The 20443-nt window shown below is 30.9% G+C and overlaps 1 protein-coding gene across 3 annotated transcripts in view; it reads left to right on the forward strand.

Annotated features, from left to right (window-relative positions):
• Positions 1–4206: 4206 nt before the first annotated feature.
• LOC146999091 (uncharacterized) overlaps positions 4207–20443 on the forward strand; it is a 37881-nt gene continuing 21644 nt past the window's right edge. The window contains exons 1-2 of one of the 3 annotated variants that reach the window (XM_085814837.1): positions 4207–4436; positions 7230–7304. In XM_085814837.1, coding sequence (XP_085670963.1) covers positions 4281–4436; positions 7230–7304 — 231 coding nt within the window. In that variant the 5' untranslated portion in view covers positions 4207–4280. Of the gene's footprint in view, positions 4437–7229; positions 10033–20443 lie in introns of those variants that run through there. The other 2 variants (XM_085814833.1, XM_085814834.1) reach the window with 2 other exon arrangements.

Below are 20443 nucleotides of genomic sequence, written 5' to 3' on the forward strand. Positions count from 1 at the left end.
TCATTTCGGAGCAGTTGCACCCTTACATGGCCTCTGTTTTTCCAGCTGGAAATGGAATGTTCCAACAGGACAACGGCCCGTGTCACAAAGCTACAATTGTGTTGCAGTGGTTCCAGGAACATGATGCTGATTTCCAGTTAATGTCCTGACCGCCTAACTCACCGGATCTCAATCCGATAGAGCATATTTGGTATGTCATTTGACGGCAGCTCAGAGATCAAAGACCACCAATTCGCAATATCTCGGATTTGCGTGACCGTTGCTACTACATCTGGTACAATTTGTCTCCGGTCATCTATCAAGGACTTGTGACATCCATGCCAAGGCGGGTTGAAGCTGTGTTGCGCGCCAAAGGTGGCCCAACTCGTTATTGACAGGTTTTGGCTTTTGAGTGTATTACTTGTGTACGGTTAATTGTTCATTTAGAATATGCTAAAGAAGAAACCTTTGAGTTAAAGAGAAACATATTTACGAAACAATGATTCTTAGCTTCCTAGTAATTTAAATCAAGGCGCTGATGCTTTTTTATGTATGTCAGATATTTTCTTAGACATGTTTCTAATGAAATTGGTATATAAACTTCTTTTAAGAAAGAAATAAACTTCATGAGAAAAATCTATGACAGTACAAGTCAGTGATTCTCGGTGACTTCGAAAAAATATTCTGTATGAGCTATGTTAAAAGTCTCTATTACTATTTACATTTCGAATACATCAGTGTCAGATAAAATTAATCTATTCCCATAGTTTACTAAGATAAAAATTCCATTTCTTTTCTTAATTTTCTGCTTCAGCGTGGTAGTGTTATTGAAGTTAAATCTTCCAAACGTGTAAAACTTTATTAAATCAAAGAATATAACTATTTAATAAAAAAATTTCCCCAAATCTTTACAAGCGTTGTAAAAGAGAAATACGAAAATATTTGAAAATTCAATGATTTGCAATGGTCGTAACGTAAAAATTGGTAATATTTAAAGTGTTCAAAAGTTTTATGAAAACACGATAAAATCACAGTCATCCGCAAATAACCTTCACCGAAACTGAAAACTTTATGCGCAAAATTTACTTGGAATGCAGAAAAAGAAACATTAGACGATTCGAAATGAAGATACTTTTCCGGAATGAAATGTACAGTATTTCAGGAAGTATTCACTTAACTTGGTTGTAATTTTGGTATATATCATATCTAATGAGCATATGTGAGACACGAAATGCATTCGGATGCGAAAAAAAATAATAAACATTTAACTATCTGGCAGCGAATCCAATTTCATTGGAAATGTAATGGCATGAAAAGCAGAAAAATATATCCGAGTGGAATATCTTAATGATAATTTCTGAATGTGTTTGTTATTTTAAGGCGAAAAATGTTCACTGTAGTTTCCGGTAGGGATCAAAAGAAACAATTTGCTTTTTTTGAGTTGGAAAAAGTTTCACTTTAATATTTTAAGACGAAAAATCTCCACTGTTATTTCGTCTGTAAGAAAACCCATGTTAATTTCAAAATGGAGTTAGAAAAATTACACTTTGAGTTGAAAAATTTCGTTTAAATTTTTTTTAAGTCGAAGAAGTTTCACTTTAATTTTTTTAGGGAGAAAAATCTCCACTTTTATTTTGTATATGGGAAACCCATGTTAAGTTCAAAACGTATGGAGGAAAATTTACATTTTGATTTTGAAAAGTCGAAAAAAATTCATTTAGATTTTTTTAGGTTGAAAAAAGTTTCTAATTTTTTAGGGTGAAAAACATTTTTTTATTGGTTACGGTGTATTTCATTATCATTCTAACCTTTTTGCTTTTGAGTTGTACTATTTCTGCACTTGAATCTTCAGAAAACGATATCACTCTGATTTATCAAATTCGTTCTAAGTGTAGAATACAGTCTTCAAACAGAATATTTTAGTATAAGTAAATGCATTATAGACAAAAATAAGATTAAAAATACTTCATTATTTTTCATGCCCTATTCCTGAAATTGGTTAAGGTTCTTACTCATGACATATCCCATTCGGGACAATTTCACAAAAAATATTAATTTCTTGTTCATGTTTCCATACTTAGATACTAATTTTGTTGGAATCTGACATTTTTTTCTCTTCTTACATGCTATATTGCACTATTGCTCTTTGGCTTGGGAGGAAGTTTTTTCCTGGATATTGCATACCTCTCCTATACGTCTGCAGTTGTTCTAATAAATTACATTACCAACTAGTGTAAATAATATATCTAGATATATAGGTATTCTCTTGAATGTTTGCTTAATCTGAAAAGGAAAAATGCAGCCCATGTGCTAAATAAGGGCCTTAGAATGTCCTCCAAGAATGCATCTTTTCATAGTCCTTTGCATGCTTTTCCTTTATTATCAATTAGGTTCATTCCGTTCCTATTTTATCTGAAATTTGTGAAGCATTTCTGTTTGAATACTTGCATTGGAATTTTTCTTTTTTAGATTAACTCATAGTAAAATGTATTAAAAGTTCATTTAAGTTACCGATGTTGGGCCATGATATGGAGTTCATGTCAATATTATATGTTTTGCATGGTATTTATGTAAAAATGTTTCTCATATCTGCGAAAAAATTAAATATCAGACGTACTCAAAGAGCTGTAAGAACTCTTACTTTAATTAGCGTATTTCAGAGTCAATCTGTGTTTGTAATATATATGAATCCTCCTGCTCAATAAAAAGGAGTGTTCTGAATATATTCATGTAAATGTCTGTAGTGTAAAATAATACGAAATGAAATGCTGTTGGTACGTATTAGACTGTGGTAGACAATAATAAGAAATTTCGTGTTTTTTCGTATGTATTTGAACTAAACTGGCTAGAGATGTCCATATATTAGTTCAAGTAGATTTTATGTCATGAAAATTTATTATTTCTGAATTGTAATGTTTAATTCAAAGTCAGCAGATCTTTAAAAAATCCGTATATGTCTGTATTTATTTTTAGGGAAAAAAGAATCAGAAATATTACCAGGGATATGTTTTAAAAACATGATAAAGGTTAAATGAAAGGCAAAATGTTTAATTGGAAAATAGAAAGTTTAAAATTTACATTTGTTGACACGTTTCGTGAATCCTTTGAATAAACGTAAGATGTGTAAAAGAGAATCCGCGACATTTAATAGTTTTTCAAAAAGTTATAATACATTAGAAGAGAAAGTTCGGAATATCACCTGTTAAGTGTTAGTAGAATAGTGTAATACATTAGAAGAGAAAGTTTTGCGTATCTTAAATATGAGTAGCGTAAAAAAATAAGAAATATAATATGCTAAGTAAGCTATAGGGAAGGAGCATCGTACTTATTGGTTTAAGTTTACAGAAAATATTATCCATGAAAGCCTCTAGAGTGAAATTATATGCGTGCAAGTTCCAGCTTAGATTTCATAGACAGAGAAATATTTATGTAACTTTACGCTTCGAGAAATGGAGGTGTAACATCAATAAGTATTTAAAACAAGGAAAACTTTAAGAAAAACCTTAAGAGGAAAATAAAAGAAAGAAAAAAGAAATGAGAGAAGAAAAATTCTTGAAACAATTTAAAAAAATACTTTTATAAAAAAAAGAAAAATTAAAAATTACTTCATGAGGTAAAATATAGGAAGGAAAAAAAGGCTGAATTCGTAAAAAGTAGGAAAAAAAATCATATGAAAATAAATACAACTTTTGTAAAACAAATAAAGTGAAAAATGTAAAACGCGGAAAGGAAAGATTCAGCTGAAGGGAACGATTAATTAATATAGCCGGCTCCACAGTCCAACTAAGTCCGTATTACCGGGTCTGAACCCCTTGATGCCTCAGTATTAGGCGGAAGTTGGTCATCAGACAAAATGCCCACTTGAGAGCTGTTAGTCACTATGCTCCACCGCCACCACGTCCCACACTTACGAGCGACGGCTTTTAAAAAATTACTCTCTTTTCCTCACGACTGAACGCGGGTCTCCATTCTCCGCGATCCGAGATTACCATGAGGTGTGGTCCTATAAAGCCTGGAACTTATACTGGTCGTTACAGCGCTCCTGCCAGTACTACACGTACAGTCCACCTGGCAGAAGGTTTGATATGGAATACCAGAGTCGCCGCGGACTGGCAGTACCTCCTACATACAAAGCCAAGGCTCTAGGGTTGCTTGAACACTCTGACGTCACGAAAGTCGTCTCTCCACTTTGTCAACACCTGCCTCGTGCTCTGGTAGTGAACCGACTGTTGTTTGAAAGTGTAGTACGCTGTAGTTGAATATTTTACATTTGCGAATTATTATTATTTTTTTTTTTTACTATGCCGCACAAATACTGTGTTGCAACATGCAAAGGAAACTACAAGAATGGCCCGAAGGTGGCCGTATTTAGTTTTCCTGCGGAAGAAGAGCTCAAAAAGAAATGGATTTGGAACTGCAAACGAAAAGATGGATTCCAGCCTACCAAACATTCAAAGGTAAACATGCATTCCATTTTTAAATTAGAAAATTACTGAAAGAATGCTATTGCTATATTGTATACATATGTATACAAGTATAAATTTGACTTGAAAATGTTAAACAAAAAATTCCGACTGCAAGGGAAATAATATACTAAAATTCTATCGCATTCAACCAAAGCAAATAAAACGAACTTTTATATTATCGTTTCATTGCTTTCCATACAAGCATGGTTGTCTATTTATTTAATAGGCTGAAATTCCTTTTATACACATTATGAATGAGAATTATTAATGAACTCTTTAATTAATTTATATTTCCCCAGGACCATCGAGATTTTTTAACATGTACATTGGTCTGCGATTCATTAATCTTGCAGGAATTTTCATTTATGTAATACAGAGCTTATGTTGAATTTTAAACTGATTATAAAATGAATCCTTTTCTCAACAAGTATTCAATATAAAATCCACCTATCTTATAATGTTCATATAATTTTGATTTATTAGATAAGCATACAAAATGTATCAATATTAAAGACGTTAATTTAAAATTGTTTTAGATTTAAATATCTAACTGTTTGGTATATTATTAATTGCTCTGATTTAGATTAAGTCCCATTATACTTTTTATATATTTTTTCTTTTTACAGTTGAATGTATGCAATACCCTATTATATTCTAGGAGCATTTGAGAATGCATTTTGCTCATAGATCATGTAAACAGGAAATTATTGCTAACGATGCAATGTTCTAAATTTTACTAATTAAAAAAAAAGGTTAAAAATTAAGAATTATAAGTAAAAGACAACAAACATATAAATTGAATAGTGTTTCACCGTAGTTATTTTAATTTCTGGAGTATTTTACTGGGTGTTAAAATAGCCTGCTAAGTAAAATTGCCACATATTGTAAGCTTACCAGTTTTCACTGTGCATGGTAGCATAAATCCTGATTAGCTTATTAAAGTGTTCCATACACAAATATATATGAGTTTCTTATACCAATAACGCCTAACTTGTTCCTGGCATTAAGTTTTTATCTAAAAGCACTTACTGGTGTTTGATTTATTTGTAGTTGTTGCAGCCGAATGTAAAAATGTTTTATTGTATTAATTAATTATGTAGATTAAAAAAATTTTGAAAAAGTAAAGAGAATCATGTGGAATATAAGCAATCTAAAAATGAGCAATCCACACCAATATATTGTCAAACACATGACACATGATTGTTAAATTTTCACTCAAAAATCACATAATAGCCTAAAACATTTTATTTCTGCAAGTGAACTCTTAAATATACAAATTCTTGTTTTTCTCTTTTTTATTTCGTTACTTTAGCACTTATACTTCTCTTAATAATAATAAAAAAAGAAGCAATTTTTTTTAATGATTTAAAAAAAAATTGCTTAAGTATAAACATACATATGTATACAAGTATAAATTTGTACTTCTGGTTGTGAACATGTCAGTTCTCAAAATGTTCAGCAAAAGAGCCAGTAAATTTATATCCGAATGCCAGGAGTGAATGCGGATTGCTTTATCCATCAAATTGATGATTAATCATATTCTTTACATAACTGTATTATCAACTTTTTGATTGTACTTCAATAACCAAGTGTTGTCTTCAAATAACTGAAGAGAAAAATATTTAGGATGTAGCAATTATATGTTTTGATCTGTGCATTTGGCATGTGACAAACAACAAACATGTGCTAATTGTTTACACTTTCAAAACTTTGCTAAAGCATCCATGGCTCTTTTTAGCTCAAAAGGGTTTTTAATTTTGTTTTGAGATTTTGCCGTTTAAAGTGGATTAAATGGCTGTTCAAATTATTGCCACCAAATATTATCGCTTTGTATTATTTTTAAAGAAATTAAATAACGAAGAATCTACATGTAGCAACACTGTTTGAAATAAAATATTTTCATCTCCAACACACGAGATTATTGCCATTTGGGAATGTAAGATTTTTATCTTTTAGTATCGAATATTTTCTGATTTTGCTATTGAATTGAATTTTATATGGCCTAAATGCAAAGAACGTGATATTTGATAAAGTTTGTAATAAAAACAGGAAAAGAAAATTTAACATTGATATGATGAATAAGAAAAGAGTGAAAAAATAGAAAAATGTATGCTAACATTTAACACTACATCGGGAATTCTAAACATATCTTGCTGTTAAGCTTTTAAAAAATTTGTGGTTGTGTTGTTGAACTGTATGTGGTGCAAATGCAAATGGAAAAAAAAAAAAAAAAAAAAAAAAAATATGCTTAATAATGATGCTAAAAAAAAAAGAAAAAAATTCTAATAGAAGTGAGTGCAAGAGCAGACTGGTAGACTGCGAGGTCAACAAGAATGTAAAAAACCCTGATAAACTCTTGCTTGGGTCCCCCAGCAGCTGAGCGGCAAAGTTGCTGAACACTGGTCATTCAGTTCGGAGTTTTTTCCAAATGTAAACAAGCCAAATTCCTTTAAAATGTCCTCCACGAAGGCATCCTTTCTCTTAGGCAGATAGCCCTTGAGTGCTTTGCCATGATTAAATAAAATAAAACCCTTTTGGGTGACCATTAAAATCTGTATTCTTCCAGATTTCTTTTTTTTTTTTTTTTCTTTTCCCTTTTCTTTTTTTTTTTTTTTTAATTTTTTTCTTAGTTGGTAATCTTTAGCATACGCATTATACGCTTAGATTAGATTAGACTTATTAAGGTCTATGCATGTGTTTAAAAGGATGGCAAAATGCTTACCATTTTATAATCTTTTTAACTTTAAAGCGTGTTTATTTATTTATTCTTTTTTGTATTGAAAGGTGCATGAACTTCACTTCATACAACATGATGTTCTGAGACAAACTGAATTCTTTGATGAAAAAACTGGAAAGAAGGTAATTGTACCACTTTCATATCCTCGTTTAAAAAATGGAGCAATTCCAAGTCTGTTTCCTGATGGTCCGAGTCATCTTAGCTCCAGTGTTTCATCAAGGGAATCACCAAAGCTTAAAAGAGAAAGAGATGCACTTGAAAAAGCAGTAGCCTGTAGCTTAGCTGAAAAGGAAGAGTATGAAAGAAAACACATGTTTTATAACTTAGATGAACTAAAAATTTGTCTTGATACTGTGATGTTACCAAATAACTGGATAGTTATACACAGGCACATTCATACCATGATTCTTAATATTTCTAATCACAATAATCCAAGAATTCTAAAATCGCTAATTATTGATTGTAATTTGAATATATCTGTAGCCATTAGAAATGTACCAATTAAATCATTGAAGCAAGACCTAATCCCACCAAAATTAATAACCTTAAAGATCTTTTAAGTATTTTAGAGAGCGTAGACTTATTTGTCTCTAATGCTTCATCTGAAGACAATATTCAACATTACTTACAAATTGTAAGTGAATTGATGACGACCTTAAAAGAGAGAATTCCACGTAAGAACAATGAAATAAATTTTCTCCTTGAGCAAATATCAAACTTTAACTCTGAAAAACAACAATATAGGTATTCCGCAGATTTTTTAATATTTTATACTTTACTTCACACGATTTCACCACACGCATATAATTTTATTCGAAATTCGGAAAATATTATTATGCCACATCCATGGACCATACAGAATTTTTTTCAGATTTTAATAAACATCCAATAAATGAACAATTCAACCAAAAATTCCTAAGTTACATAAAATTTAAATTTCAAGAATTATCAGAAAAAGACCTGCCTTTTATTTTAATGATTGATGAAATCCACCTAAATCAAGCATTTGATTATAAAGGTGGTAATTTGTGTGGAATGGCATATAATTTTAAAAATGCTGCATCTAGTGCATATGTTTTTATGATTCGTAGCCTGTTATCTGTTTATAAGAATGTTGTACATATTTTGCCAGTGAAAACACTCAGTGCAGATAACTTGCATACTTATATTAAAAATATTGTAGTGGGATTAGAAAATATTGGTTTAAAATTATTGCTGTTGTTACCGACAATAATTCAATTAATAAAAAGGCTATGTGTCTGTTTTCAGAACCACCTAAAATTAGTATCGTTTATCCAAATCCTGTTGACAAATCTAGATCATTGTTTTTTTATTATTGATACAGTGCATATTTTAAAATGTATTAGAAATAACTGGGTAAATCGAAAAAATAATAATCAGAGTATGTTTTTTCCAAGTTTTGATGATGCTCCACATATTGAAACTGCATCTTTTTCTTGTATTAAAAATTACGTGAATTTGAAACTGGTAAATTATTAAAGTATGCTTATGGTCTGACAATAAAAGCTCTCTGTCCAACTAACTAAGAAAAACAAAGTGTAAAGCTTGCATTGCAGATTTTTAATGATAATGTTGTTGAAGCATTGTTTTCTTTTGGGCAGCAGAAAGAAATAATAAACTTTAGAGAAATTGGAAAATTTATTAAAATAATAAACACCTGGTGGTCAATTGTAAATGTAAAATCTATTTTTAAAGGGGTTCATAAAAATAATATATTTGAAACACCTTTCACTGTGGCAGACAATGATGAAAAAAATATTTTTATGAACAAATTTTTGAATTGGTTAGATAGTTGGAAAAATTTGAATTTAGCATCTAGTTTCCTAACCAAAGAAACTCACTTTGCATTATCTCACACAACATATGCTTTAATTGAGATGTCAAGTTATTGTATAAATGAACTGGGTTTTGAATACCTTTTACTTGGCAAAATACAAACGGATATGTTAGAGGCTAGATTTGGTAAGTATAGGCAACTGGCTGGAGCTCACCATAATATTTCAATCACAGGTTTATGAAACAGAGGGTAAATTAAGACTTCAGAGTACTTTACCAACCTTAATAAATTCTTCAAAATTTGAAAAAATTCCACTTCATATATCAGATTTTAAAGACGCCGATGAACAAGCTTTTAATGACACTGATGTTCAAACGTTCATGGATGATATAACAGTTGATAGTGACATACACGACATAAAATTGGATAACATATATAGCTGGATATTGCTGTTACAGTATTCTAAAAAAGTTAAAATGTGATGTATGTAAATCCAGTATTACTATTGATAAGGAGTTAGCTTTGGAAAATGATGAAAATATTCACTCATGAATTAAGGTTTTTGATAGAGGACTAATGTATCCTCATCCTGATATTTTACATGCTGTTATATATAATTTTATTGTTGTGAAGAAACTAATTTCAGACGAATATGAGCAAAAATTTTTATTTTCGGCTAATCCACGAGATACAGTGTGTAAAATTACTTCATGAAATTTTTTTTTTGGAACTGAATGACTGCGCAAAACTTCATAACCCTCAGATTATTTTGAAAACTATCATAGAATCATCAACAAATATTTTTCTAAATAATTACTGCAAAAAGTTAAATGATAATCTTTTAAGCAATAATTTAACTAAGCAACTGAAATTGAAAACATTAAAAAAATAGTTTATGTATGTAGCAGAAATTAAATATGTTATGTGTTTAAGGTACAAAATAAGAGAGTGAAACTAACCTATTTTTTCTTAATATTTTCAGACTTGTAATTCATTTTTTAAAATGAATATTTTTTGCAGAATGTGTATAATATATTGAATAAAAAGTGCTTTTTCTATTTGTTGTGAAATCTTTGCCACCTATTCCAAAATGCATGCTCGCATACACACACACAAAAAAGAGAAATATTTGCAATTATCATAGAAAAGTGCTAAAGCTCCAAGGTCTGTTATATAATATACTAAGCTTTTTTTATCGCAAACTAAAGAAATATTCACTTTTGAAGATAAAATACTTTGTCAATTAATATTACTTTCGTTTATATTTTAAAATCAATATCTTGAAATGTTCTAATATTATTTTAATTGAAACAGACGTGTTTGTTGCATTAATTTTAAACTGTAAGAAGGAAGTATGTACAATTTGTAGTCAAATACAATTCCAGATGACTAATTTTTATAGATATTTACTAATATATTATTTTCATTTTATTCTATGTTTAATTCTGTCAAAGAAATAAAATTTCTAGAAATATAGTTGTACGTATACAGGGAAAAATGCATCTGATAACTCTATAAAAATAAACTAGAATAAAAAAAGCACTTTCATTTCTTCCCAGCTGTAAGGCATTTGTACTAAGTTATTTTTTCTCAAAGGGATTTACTGTAATAGAAAGTAAGTAGGATGAAGTTGCCTAAATAAACATTTACACCCCTTTTTCTCACTATAATACATGGTGTCATATCCTATTATTTCTAGTTATAATTGTACTGGTAGAAAAAATTCAGGTAAAAAATAAGTCCTTTTTTAATGCGTTTTGCACCCTATTGTGCTACTTTCTTAATAAAGATCTGAAATTATTCTGAAAATTTTAAATCTTACCTTAACACTAAACTCCTTATTCCTTACAATTCTAAAAATTCAGGACATTTGATCTATTTAGATGTTTTAAAAGTTTCTGCTGATTATCCTGATAAAAAATTCCAGTAAGTGCATATCAATTATGCAACTTCATATTTATCATTTGCTAAAAAATTCTTAGATAAGTTACAATTAAATGATTTTTAGAAACAAAAATTTACTAGTTACAAGAAAATTATATATGTACATATTAAACAAAAGGGATGTTACAGACATTAAATGATAAGAAGGAAACTTGAGAATTTTGAATTCCAAACAAGTGTAAAGTTTGTTGAATTTTTGCAATTTTCCTTTTTTGTTATTGTGAAAGATGCAATTATATATTCTTCAAAAATAGGAATCTAATTGAAAAAGCTTAAATATATGGAATTTTTTTCGCCTATATTGAAAATTAACACTGAATAAATACCAATATATACTCAGAAATACTATTTTTCATATTGCTCAAAAATAGTATTCAAATCATACTCCAGGTTTATTATATGTTACAAAATTCAATCCTACAGTGAAGTGAACAAGATCAAAACCGGAAAATTCCTAAACAAATATGTGTAAATAGCAAATGTTGTTAAAAACTGATATCGCAAAAATAAAACATGATTAATAAATTTAGGATTAGGGATTTTCAGTTTTAATCAACTGTTAACTTGTTATTATGCATTATCGTTGCCTTTTTATTAAGGAAGAGGATATTTAGTAAAATATATATTCAAAAAACAAACCAGATATTAAACATGTATTTTATTACCACCATCTGAAGTATGTTAAATCAATTTCTGTTCTATTATTTTAAGTGTAAAATTATTTAAGAAAAGTTAAGATACGTATTTGAAATTAGGAAATGCAGTCGATGAAGGGCAAATCGGATATACATATTTATTTATTTAAAACCAAATGATATAAGCCTTCTGCAAAGGGGGGACTACGTTTCATTTTCTCTCGTCTTAAGGGAATAACAGCCAAAAGTGGCTTCATATGGCAACCATTCTGTCTGTAGGTAAGGACGACTTTAGTGACGTAGTGTCAGCCGTGCCGTGGCCTTCTATGTAGGAGGTACTGGGACTGGCCGCTGCTTATCCGCTACCAATACCGTGGATTTACTAGGAACTCGGTACTAAGCTGCTACTGATGTCACCTGCCCAGTAGCCTATAACCTTTCCCCCCTCGGTCCAACCGTACAGACGGTCTTCCTTCGGGGTTCTAGAACCGCCAAGCTCGTAATGCTTTGCCTCCAGAGTACTCTGTCAGGATATAGGACCCAACCAGTTGCACCCTAGGGGGTAAGCTGAACAAAACAAAAAGACTTTTGTAAAATAAGAAGAGAAAAAATTTAAAATTAAAGTATTACTTTTATAAAATCTATTACTTTTGGAAGTTAAAAGTAGGGGAAAGAATGTAAAACTTAAAAATGTGGAAAGAAAAGAAAATCTTATGTTTGTATATAAAAAATATGGTCTGAAAATTAGTACATTTAATTTAACGACGAGAAGAAAAGGAAATTACGTTAATTATGTTTTAAATAAATGAGAAAAGAGAAAGTTAAAATATCTTAACCTAAAAATAAAAACAAAATAAATTTAAAGTTAGGATAGACACGGTCAAATATCAGGATTCATAAGACAAAAGCATGGCTTTGTATTATCGTCCACGTTTTCCATGCCATAGATGTAGGGTTCAAGTCCCAGCCGTGGGATTATTTTTAAAACTCGTGCCAATACATGAACGTTTTTCATTAAATACTAAGTCAAATAGTATAATCAATTAAAAATAATGGTTAATAACTTGGCCAGGATACAGGAGAACCAATCAGAAAGCGCCGTGTTTGAGACTACTGTCCTCTAGCTGTCGTTACTGAACTAAATAGAATGCACTAGAAACGTCTAGCATGTTACAATCATGTGGCGGATTTGCGTCAATAGATAAGAGCGGACATGAAACCAGATTACAACACAAACAGGATGAAACATGTGGCTGACGTGGCAATAGCAAGATAATGCGAGGTGACAATGCGTGATGACGTCACGGACGCGACGCGTCCGTAGTTGGTGACGAAGCAACCCGCACGTGTTCCTCCGTAAATTCCCTTGCTCCTGTGAGCGCCTCAGGAGGCTTCGGCTCCCCAGCGCCTCATGGCATAGAACCCCCATATTCTACCTACTCTTTTCGGTATTCAGAATTTACCGATGGATCATTTTATTGTCTTTTTAATTATGATTTTCAATTTCTGGTCTTTGTGAAATATTAGCTCTAAATTTCTTACTTTATGTCTTTAATGATAATTTTTCGGCAGCTTAATGCGCGAAAATACTAGGCATGTTTGTGTTTTTTTCTCAAAAGAATTGTTTAGTAATTATATATTTATCTATACAGTTTCCTTTAAAACGTCTTTATCACTTCATCGTGAAGGATGGGATGAGTTCCTTTTACGAAAGATTTTTTCTTCATATGAACAAAACATGCCCAAAAGTTTTAGCTGATAAAATAACTTAATAAAGTTTTTGCAATAGAAGCAGAACAAAAAATCAGCAATCATCAAATGCATATCTCAGAGTGAAAAAATTCCAGCATAGAAGTGTCAGGATCTCTTTCGATGACTCAGTTCTAAATCGAGCAATTAGCAATTGAACCGTAAAATTCGAATTACGTAATGCAAAGTTTTCAGACACATGAGAAATAAGCCTTATTGCATTCGAAACAATAGCTTGAATAACTAATCTGAATGTTAACATAATTTTACTTAAGATTACATCAGAAGGTTAAAGAAAAATGTTATTCCAGTTATAAATAACAAAATTTTAAGAAATAACTTAATTACAAAATTTTCTGGAGCATCCTTCTACTCTATCTTTAGAATACGTGCGCTTCCTTAATAATCATACCTTCCAATTTGAAGTGTAGCACACAGGCACTGGATTCATCTTCAACATCCAATTTAAATCTTAATTTATCCAACGATTAATTTTCTTTATTAAAAGACTTCATACTATATATTTAATGGAAATAAGTAAGAATTTATTTTTATTTCTGTGGGGAATGCCAACTAGAGTATTTTTGAATTTAGTATACGTATAGTGTTATAATTTTATAATATTAAAAATAAAGGCCACACGATTATGCATTTTTGTATAATGAATATTTCTTTGTAAGTGATTTTCAAGTGCAAAGGGAATTCTTTTTTCTCTCTTTCTTTTAGCATTTTATTGGAGCTACGAAAAATCTCATTGTGGAATGCTTTAGAGTCAAAACTCATGCAAAATTTCAAAACATAAACTGCAGTCACGCAGCTTCCAAATTTTAACTAAATTTCGACCTAGATTTAAATAACAGAAATGAGCAAATTTATCGAAGTTGAACGAAAATTTTCTAATTGTTATTCTGATGTTAAATAGCCTTTAACTTGCTTTCATCATTACCATCTAGTCTACAACTAGTTTTCCTCATCATTTTTCAGTTATCTTTGCCATCGTTATCGACGGATCGAAAACAATCGTGTTCTTATTTTTGGATAATACTTGCAAATGTTTGGATAGTTATCTATAACAGCTTAGCGTGCTTTTTGTTACTAGTGATTTAATTTTTTGTGGCTACTATGGATCTACCACGTAAACATATTATGTATTCCTTTTATAAAAAATACATAATATTATACGTTAGCTTATTCTTTTATTTTATACATACTGATTGCTTTATGTTCCGTACACTGTTTAATGTACAACAACATCAACGTATCATTTATGAAACATTTTATTACTTCTGCAATAACAGATTTAAATTACTATTTAATTGTTTCAGATGATAAGGATGCATGAAATTATGAAAGAAACTGCGCCTCACCAAAGCAGAAAATACCTTTGATGACTTGACTCTGTTATACGATATTTTGCTTCACAAAATCTGTTACATTTATATAGGTTAATCTTAAATTGTTAAGCGATTTATATTTGAGCTACATTTTGTTGGTAGTGAGACATTTTTGGGTTAAATGAAATGTCTTATAACATTATGCAAGGGAAATATCTTTAAAGTTATTTTTAGACATGCAAACTTAAAAAGAACGAACAGTCTAGCAAACAGCGTAACATCATTAGATGTTCTTATTCTTGTTCAAGCATTAAATGGGCAAAGCCCGTTTCGTTTTTATGGGAATACTGTTGCTGAAGTACCAAGTTTAATGACAGAAACTTGCTCTTAAGTTTTCAGAAAACACGGTAGATTGTTTTAAACATTTTTTTTAAACATTTAAACACGTACAGATTTTTTTCTACTGAAACTTCGCGATGTTTGTTTGTCTATATTAGGAAACATGAAACTATTAATTGACCTTAATGATTTTTGTCTAATGAAGCTTTTGTTTTTATGCTGGGAAAAATATTTAGTCTTTTAGTGGATTAATTTTGAATAGAAAACTAAAAATATTCCTTGTATTTTCAGGATAGTACTAGACTCTAGTCAATGGAACAAAACAGATAAGAAATAGTCTTATAATTATTGAACCTCCATTCCTTGCTTGCATAATTTATTATATAAAATTATTATATTACATTACTTAACGTATTCGAAACTGTTTAAAATATTAACAAAGATTCTGTCATTTTACAGATGCAATTTTATTTAATATATTAAGCATGAATATTATTCTGAATTAAGTAACCCATGACCAACGTTTGTTGCACTTATGTAAACGTTTGTTGCACTTATGTTATGTTTATCATTGCTATTTGTAATTATTTTCTAACCGAAAAGTGTACAATTGTTTGAGCATAAGGTTTAAATGAGTTTTTCAAAAAATGCTACGACGCGTTCTTGTTTTGTAAACTTTAGAACGAACATACATCTGGTAATAAAGGCGTGTGGTTTGAATGACATTTTGGGGCCCCCAAGAATCTGAGATTTCAGATTTTGACTGTCGCCCAAAAGGGTTTGTTAAGATTCCTTATGTTGTCAGTGAGCTCGCAATGCACCAGTCTGCTCTTGCGCTCACTCCTGCTAACACATTAAAAAAAAAAAAAAAAAAAAAAAAAAAAAAAATTAGCTTTATTTTTAAGCATCCGTTTCTTTGCACTCACGACATGCAATTCAACAGAAAAATGACAGAGTTTTTAAAAACACCATTTGTTTACAATTCCTGATGCAGTGTTAAGTGTTGGAAAATATTTTTTCTATTTTTTTCCAGCCTTTTCAGTTATTATTATGAATGTTCGGTTTTCCTATTAAGATAGCTTGCAAACCTTTTTTTTTTAGTATTAACTTTTCGTGTGCAAACTTTATTTATTAAATATCATGTTCTTCGTACTTACCGCACATAAAATTTAATTCAACAGCAAAATCACAAAATATTTAAAAGCAGCATATCCTTAGAATTCCCAATACGCAGTCTCGAGGGCTGGAGATAAAAAATGCTTTATTCCGGGCAGTGTTGCCACTGCTCGCTCGGTGAGATTTTAATCAAAATTTCATTAATGTTTTACAAAATATGAAATAACGAATACAAAAATATGTAACTACATTGTATGAAAATATCAAATATTTTAAACTAGATAGATCGTGAATTAAATGCATTTTTTAAATTCAGATCAATCACATTCAAAAATAAGAAACAAATATTCTTAGGAACAACATTTATTGCTTTCAAATAGCTTAGTTTGTTAATCCACTACAAACGGATTCAATTTGAAAGATAGATATTTTGCATTTTGCCGAATGGCATTAGACTCGAATGAAAAGTGAAACGACGCATTTATAGTGATTCTACTTACCCGTTTTCCGTTTATAGTGATTCCCTTATCCGTTAAAATCCCGTTTCGAGACTAATAATTTATTTAAAGGAGTACTTTTTGTGCAGTTTTCGCAATTTTAATTTGGTGAAATTTTGCGTGACATTAAGACGTTTTTGAAAATAAAGTAAACTATAATACTTTAGTTGTTATAGTTCGTTCGTTCGCCGCCGACCAGGCTTCCGTCCTGAGGCGAAACCGATCGGAATTAATACCTGATCAGAGGAGATAAAATCTACTTGTACAACCAGCAGCCACCATAACTAGGTGGACTGCCAGATCAGCGACGCTTATTTTGTATCAGCCAAAGTAAATTGTTACAAAAATTAAAGAATATGTATCAATAACATCTTTGCACTTTGTGCGACATACGTACAAATGATATATTACATAATCAAAATTTACATACGAGAGCTAAGCAGTTACAACTGCTGCCTTCAACCATACTTATAGAAAAAAAAAAAAAAAAATACAAGTTTGAAAGTTATTAGAAACCTCTTAAAATCGTGAAGTCTTGAATTCATATTTTGTTCCAAATCTTATTTTATTCTTAGCTAGTTGGGAACGGCCACACAACTGAATCCCAGTCAAGGCAATTAGATCATAATTACATGAAAAATGTGGTCACTATTTAAATTGACTTTTACATAAATTCTCAAGTCTAAAAACAAAAACAATAACAAACTATTAACAAATTATCAAATTTCATTATTCATAGTTAATACGAAAAACAGAGCAGTAAAATTTAATTCAAGGAACATTATCTATTTATAGTGATTCTTATCTACCTAAATCAATTCTTATCTAGGCAATAATTTATCTTAATTATAGAATAAATGCTCTCCTAATTAACATATTCCGGTTTGAAATACAATTATTCTCAAAAAGTTAAGAAAAGATAAACAAACAAATAATATAGCAATAATATTCAGTTTGCTATTTTAAGACATAGCCTTCAACTGAGAACGTAACTCTTTTTCAAAAACAGGGCAGGCATCAGAATTAGAAGTGTGACAAATGTTGTACTGTGTGTGCGTTTTAAAATTTGATCTTAAGCAGTTAATACAAGATGGACCCTCTTTACAGTTCGGAACTAAATTACCATGCGTATGAGCGCAGTGAGAGCAAAATAAAGAATTTGTACAATTTCGAATATGGTGGCCGAAAGGCTGGCAACCACAGCATCTTAAAATTCGAATATATTTACGAAAACTACAAGAATGGATTCCGACATAAACGCGATTCTTATCACCCAGTAATGTCAAAGACTGCTTGTTTATTTGTAGAATGAAATTCTTACTATTGTCTGTGCATTTAAGGCTTGTGACAAAATTTAAATTAGTATCTCCCGGCAAGAGTGCCTTAAAAACATCTTCGATAGCAGCCTCAGTTACATTAATAGATACTCCAAATAAAATAATTCCATCCATATACGTGCCGAAATATTGGCATCTGAAGAAGATGATATCAAATGTTTAAGCTGTTCTTGATGCTTCTGTGTATCACAACAACCTATCAGAAGATCCTTCGAACAAGTTAAACGCATATTCGTAATGTGGATTTCTGTATTTGATACATCAAATTTTAGTTAACTTAGATTGAAATTCAGCCAAAGTATTGACTGGTTGCGATGAGACAATGATAACATTATCTAAATGACGTTTAGAAGAATTACCAATCATAGAAAAATTATTCTTAAACGCAACGTTTCTAGTGTCTTCTGTCAAAGAAACTGCCCTTACTGGAATAAGTATTTGTGAAATTTTATCTTTTTTGCCATTTATATCCGTTTGAATCTCTTTATTTTTATTATAGGAAAGTGAGTCCAAATATGCATAATTAGTTTGAATGTAATTGTTTGAGACAGCTATTGAATTTGTTTGGGAAAATTTATCTTCATAATGTATTGAAATGGAATCGGTATTTGTCGCTTGATCAGTTAGATCATCTGCTGCAAAAGTTCTCTCTTCAACAAGTTGTTTAAGTTAAATTATAAACTGTAGTGTAGTGCCGTTTGCCTTTGTTGCCTAATTAGATCAGCTTGTGAGCTAATAATTTCCAAAAATTGTATCATTACCTCCTGGCTTAATTCTAATCATGATGTCATTTTTCTGTGCCGCAGCAAGCAGAAAATGCATCATATGAAAAAAAAAAAAAAAAAAAAAAAAAAAAAAATAAGAAGAAGAATTAAGATGTCATACGCAAATTGCTATGTAGAAGTACTTTATGAAGTTGACAGCGGAAGAAAGTAATAAAATAGAAGAAATTTTATGCATTAACACGGTACTTAAAAAAGCTACTACAATGAAATAACATTACTTACAAAGTTTTAGTCCCCCCAAAATTCGACATCTGTTGGATGAAAAAAAGCTTATGTTGTAATAATATTACCTTCTTAGGAAAATATACATACCGTTTAATAAAAATTCTTAAATACCGTCTGTAAAAATTCCATAAAAAATTTTAGTGCTAAAGAAAACGAATAGTAGCTTGACTAATTATGCGTTTCCTGGGAAATCACATAAATCAAAGTTGTAGCTGAAACATGCTTTAAACTATCAAAATCGTAAAAAACAACCTTATATTTAGCGTAGGTATAATGAAACACTCAATCGATTTCGAGGGCAGCTAAAGGTCCCTCCTCATCAGGAAAAAGAAATACATAGAAAGAAGAAAATAGGTGTGTATTTAATTATGGCAAAGCACACGAGGGCTATCTGCCTAAAAGGAGGGATGCCTTTCGTGGAGGACTTTCTAAGGGAAACTGGCTCGTATACACGTTACACATGGGGAAAACCACGAAAACGCCCATGCAGCCAGCCCGTTCGCGGGATTCGAACCTCAGACCGAACTACGAGTGTTCAGCGTCTTTACCGCTCGGCCGCTGGTGGGCTCAGAAGAAAATAGGAGAAGGAGTCACAGAAACACGTGGTGCTTATCAGAACTGCACGTGGTTATAACTAGATTTTTATCAGAGTTGCACTGGCCGCCTACTTTTACTGAGCCAGGCTGTCTGATCGAGCATAAAGAAATATTAGCGAAGTTAAAATAGGGAAGGGCAAATGCACCTTACGCTCAAATTTTTAATCAGAGTTGCACTGGCCGCCTACTTCAGTAAAAGTAGGCGGCCAGTGCAACTCTGATTAAAAATCTAGTTATAACCACGTGCAGTTCTGATAAGCACCACGTGTTTCTGTGACTCCTTCTCCTATTTTCTTCTTTCTATGTATTTCTTTCTCCTGATGAGGAGGGACCTTTAGCTGCCCTCGAAATCGATTGAGTGTTTCATTATACCTACGCTAAATATAAGGTTGTTTTTTACGATTTTGATTGTCACATTAGCGTGTTTCTCTTCTAGTCTATGCTTTAAACTGTTGAAATAAATATTATGTTTTTCAGTAGGTGGCAACTAGTGGATTAAACAAAAATTAGCTATAGCTGTTTGAAAAAAAAAATCCAGTAGAACCTACGAAGAGAATGTTTAAGGGAAAGCAGAAAGCCCATGTGATGAAAAAGTATTCCACACTGTTCAAGTATTTACTCCTGAATTCTTCAAAATGACACCAATTGACTATTACTGATTCGAAGCAACAATCAATTCAGCAAGTGACTGCTGGGAGAATTTTGAGAGGATACAGAAATTATTCATGGAATTATTTAGAAGTATATTCATAGAATTATTTAGAAGAGATGGAGACCTTCGGTCTTGAAATATACTGGAAAAATAAATTAATTTTAAGTGCATCAAATTTAAACTTAAATCTGAAGGAAAAATTATAATTAAACATACTGAAATACTGAGAAATTATTCGCTTTGAACGTAGAAAT

The sequence above is a fragment of the Stegodyphus dumicola genome, chromosome 1 (assembly GCF_044657685.1).
Source record: "Stegodyphus dumicola isolate Sdum_Otavi_A_Nest chromosome 1, ASM4465768v1".
NCBI classification, from domain to species: Eukaryota; Metazoa; Arthropoda; class Arachnida; order Araneae; family Eresidae; genus Stegodyphus; species Stegodyphus dumicola.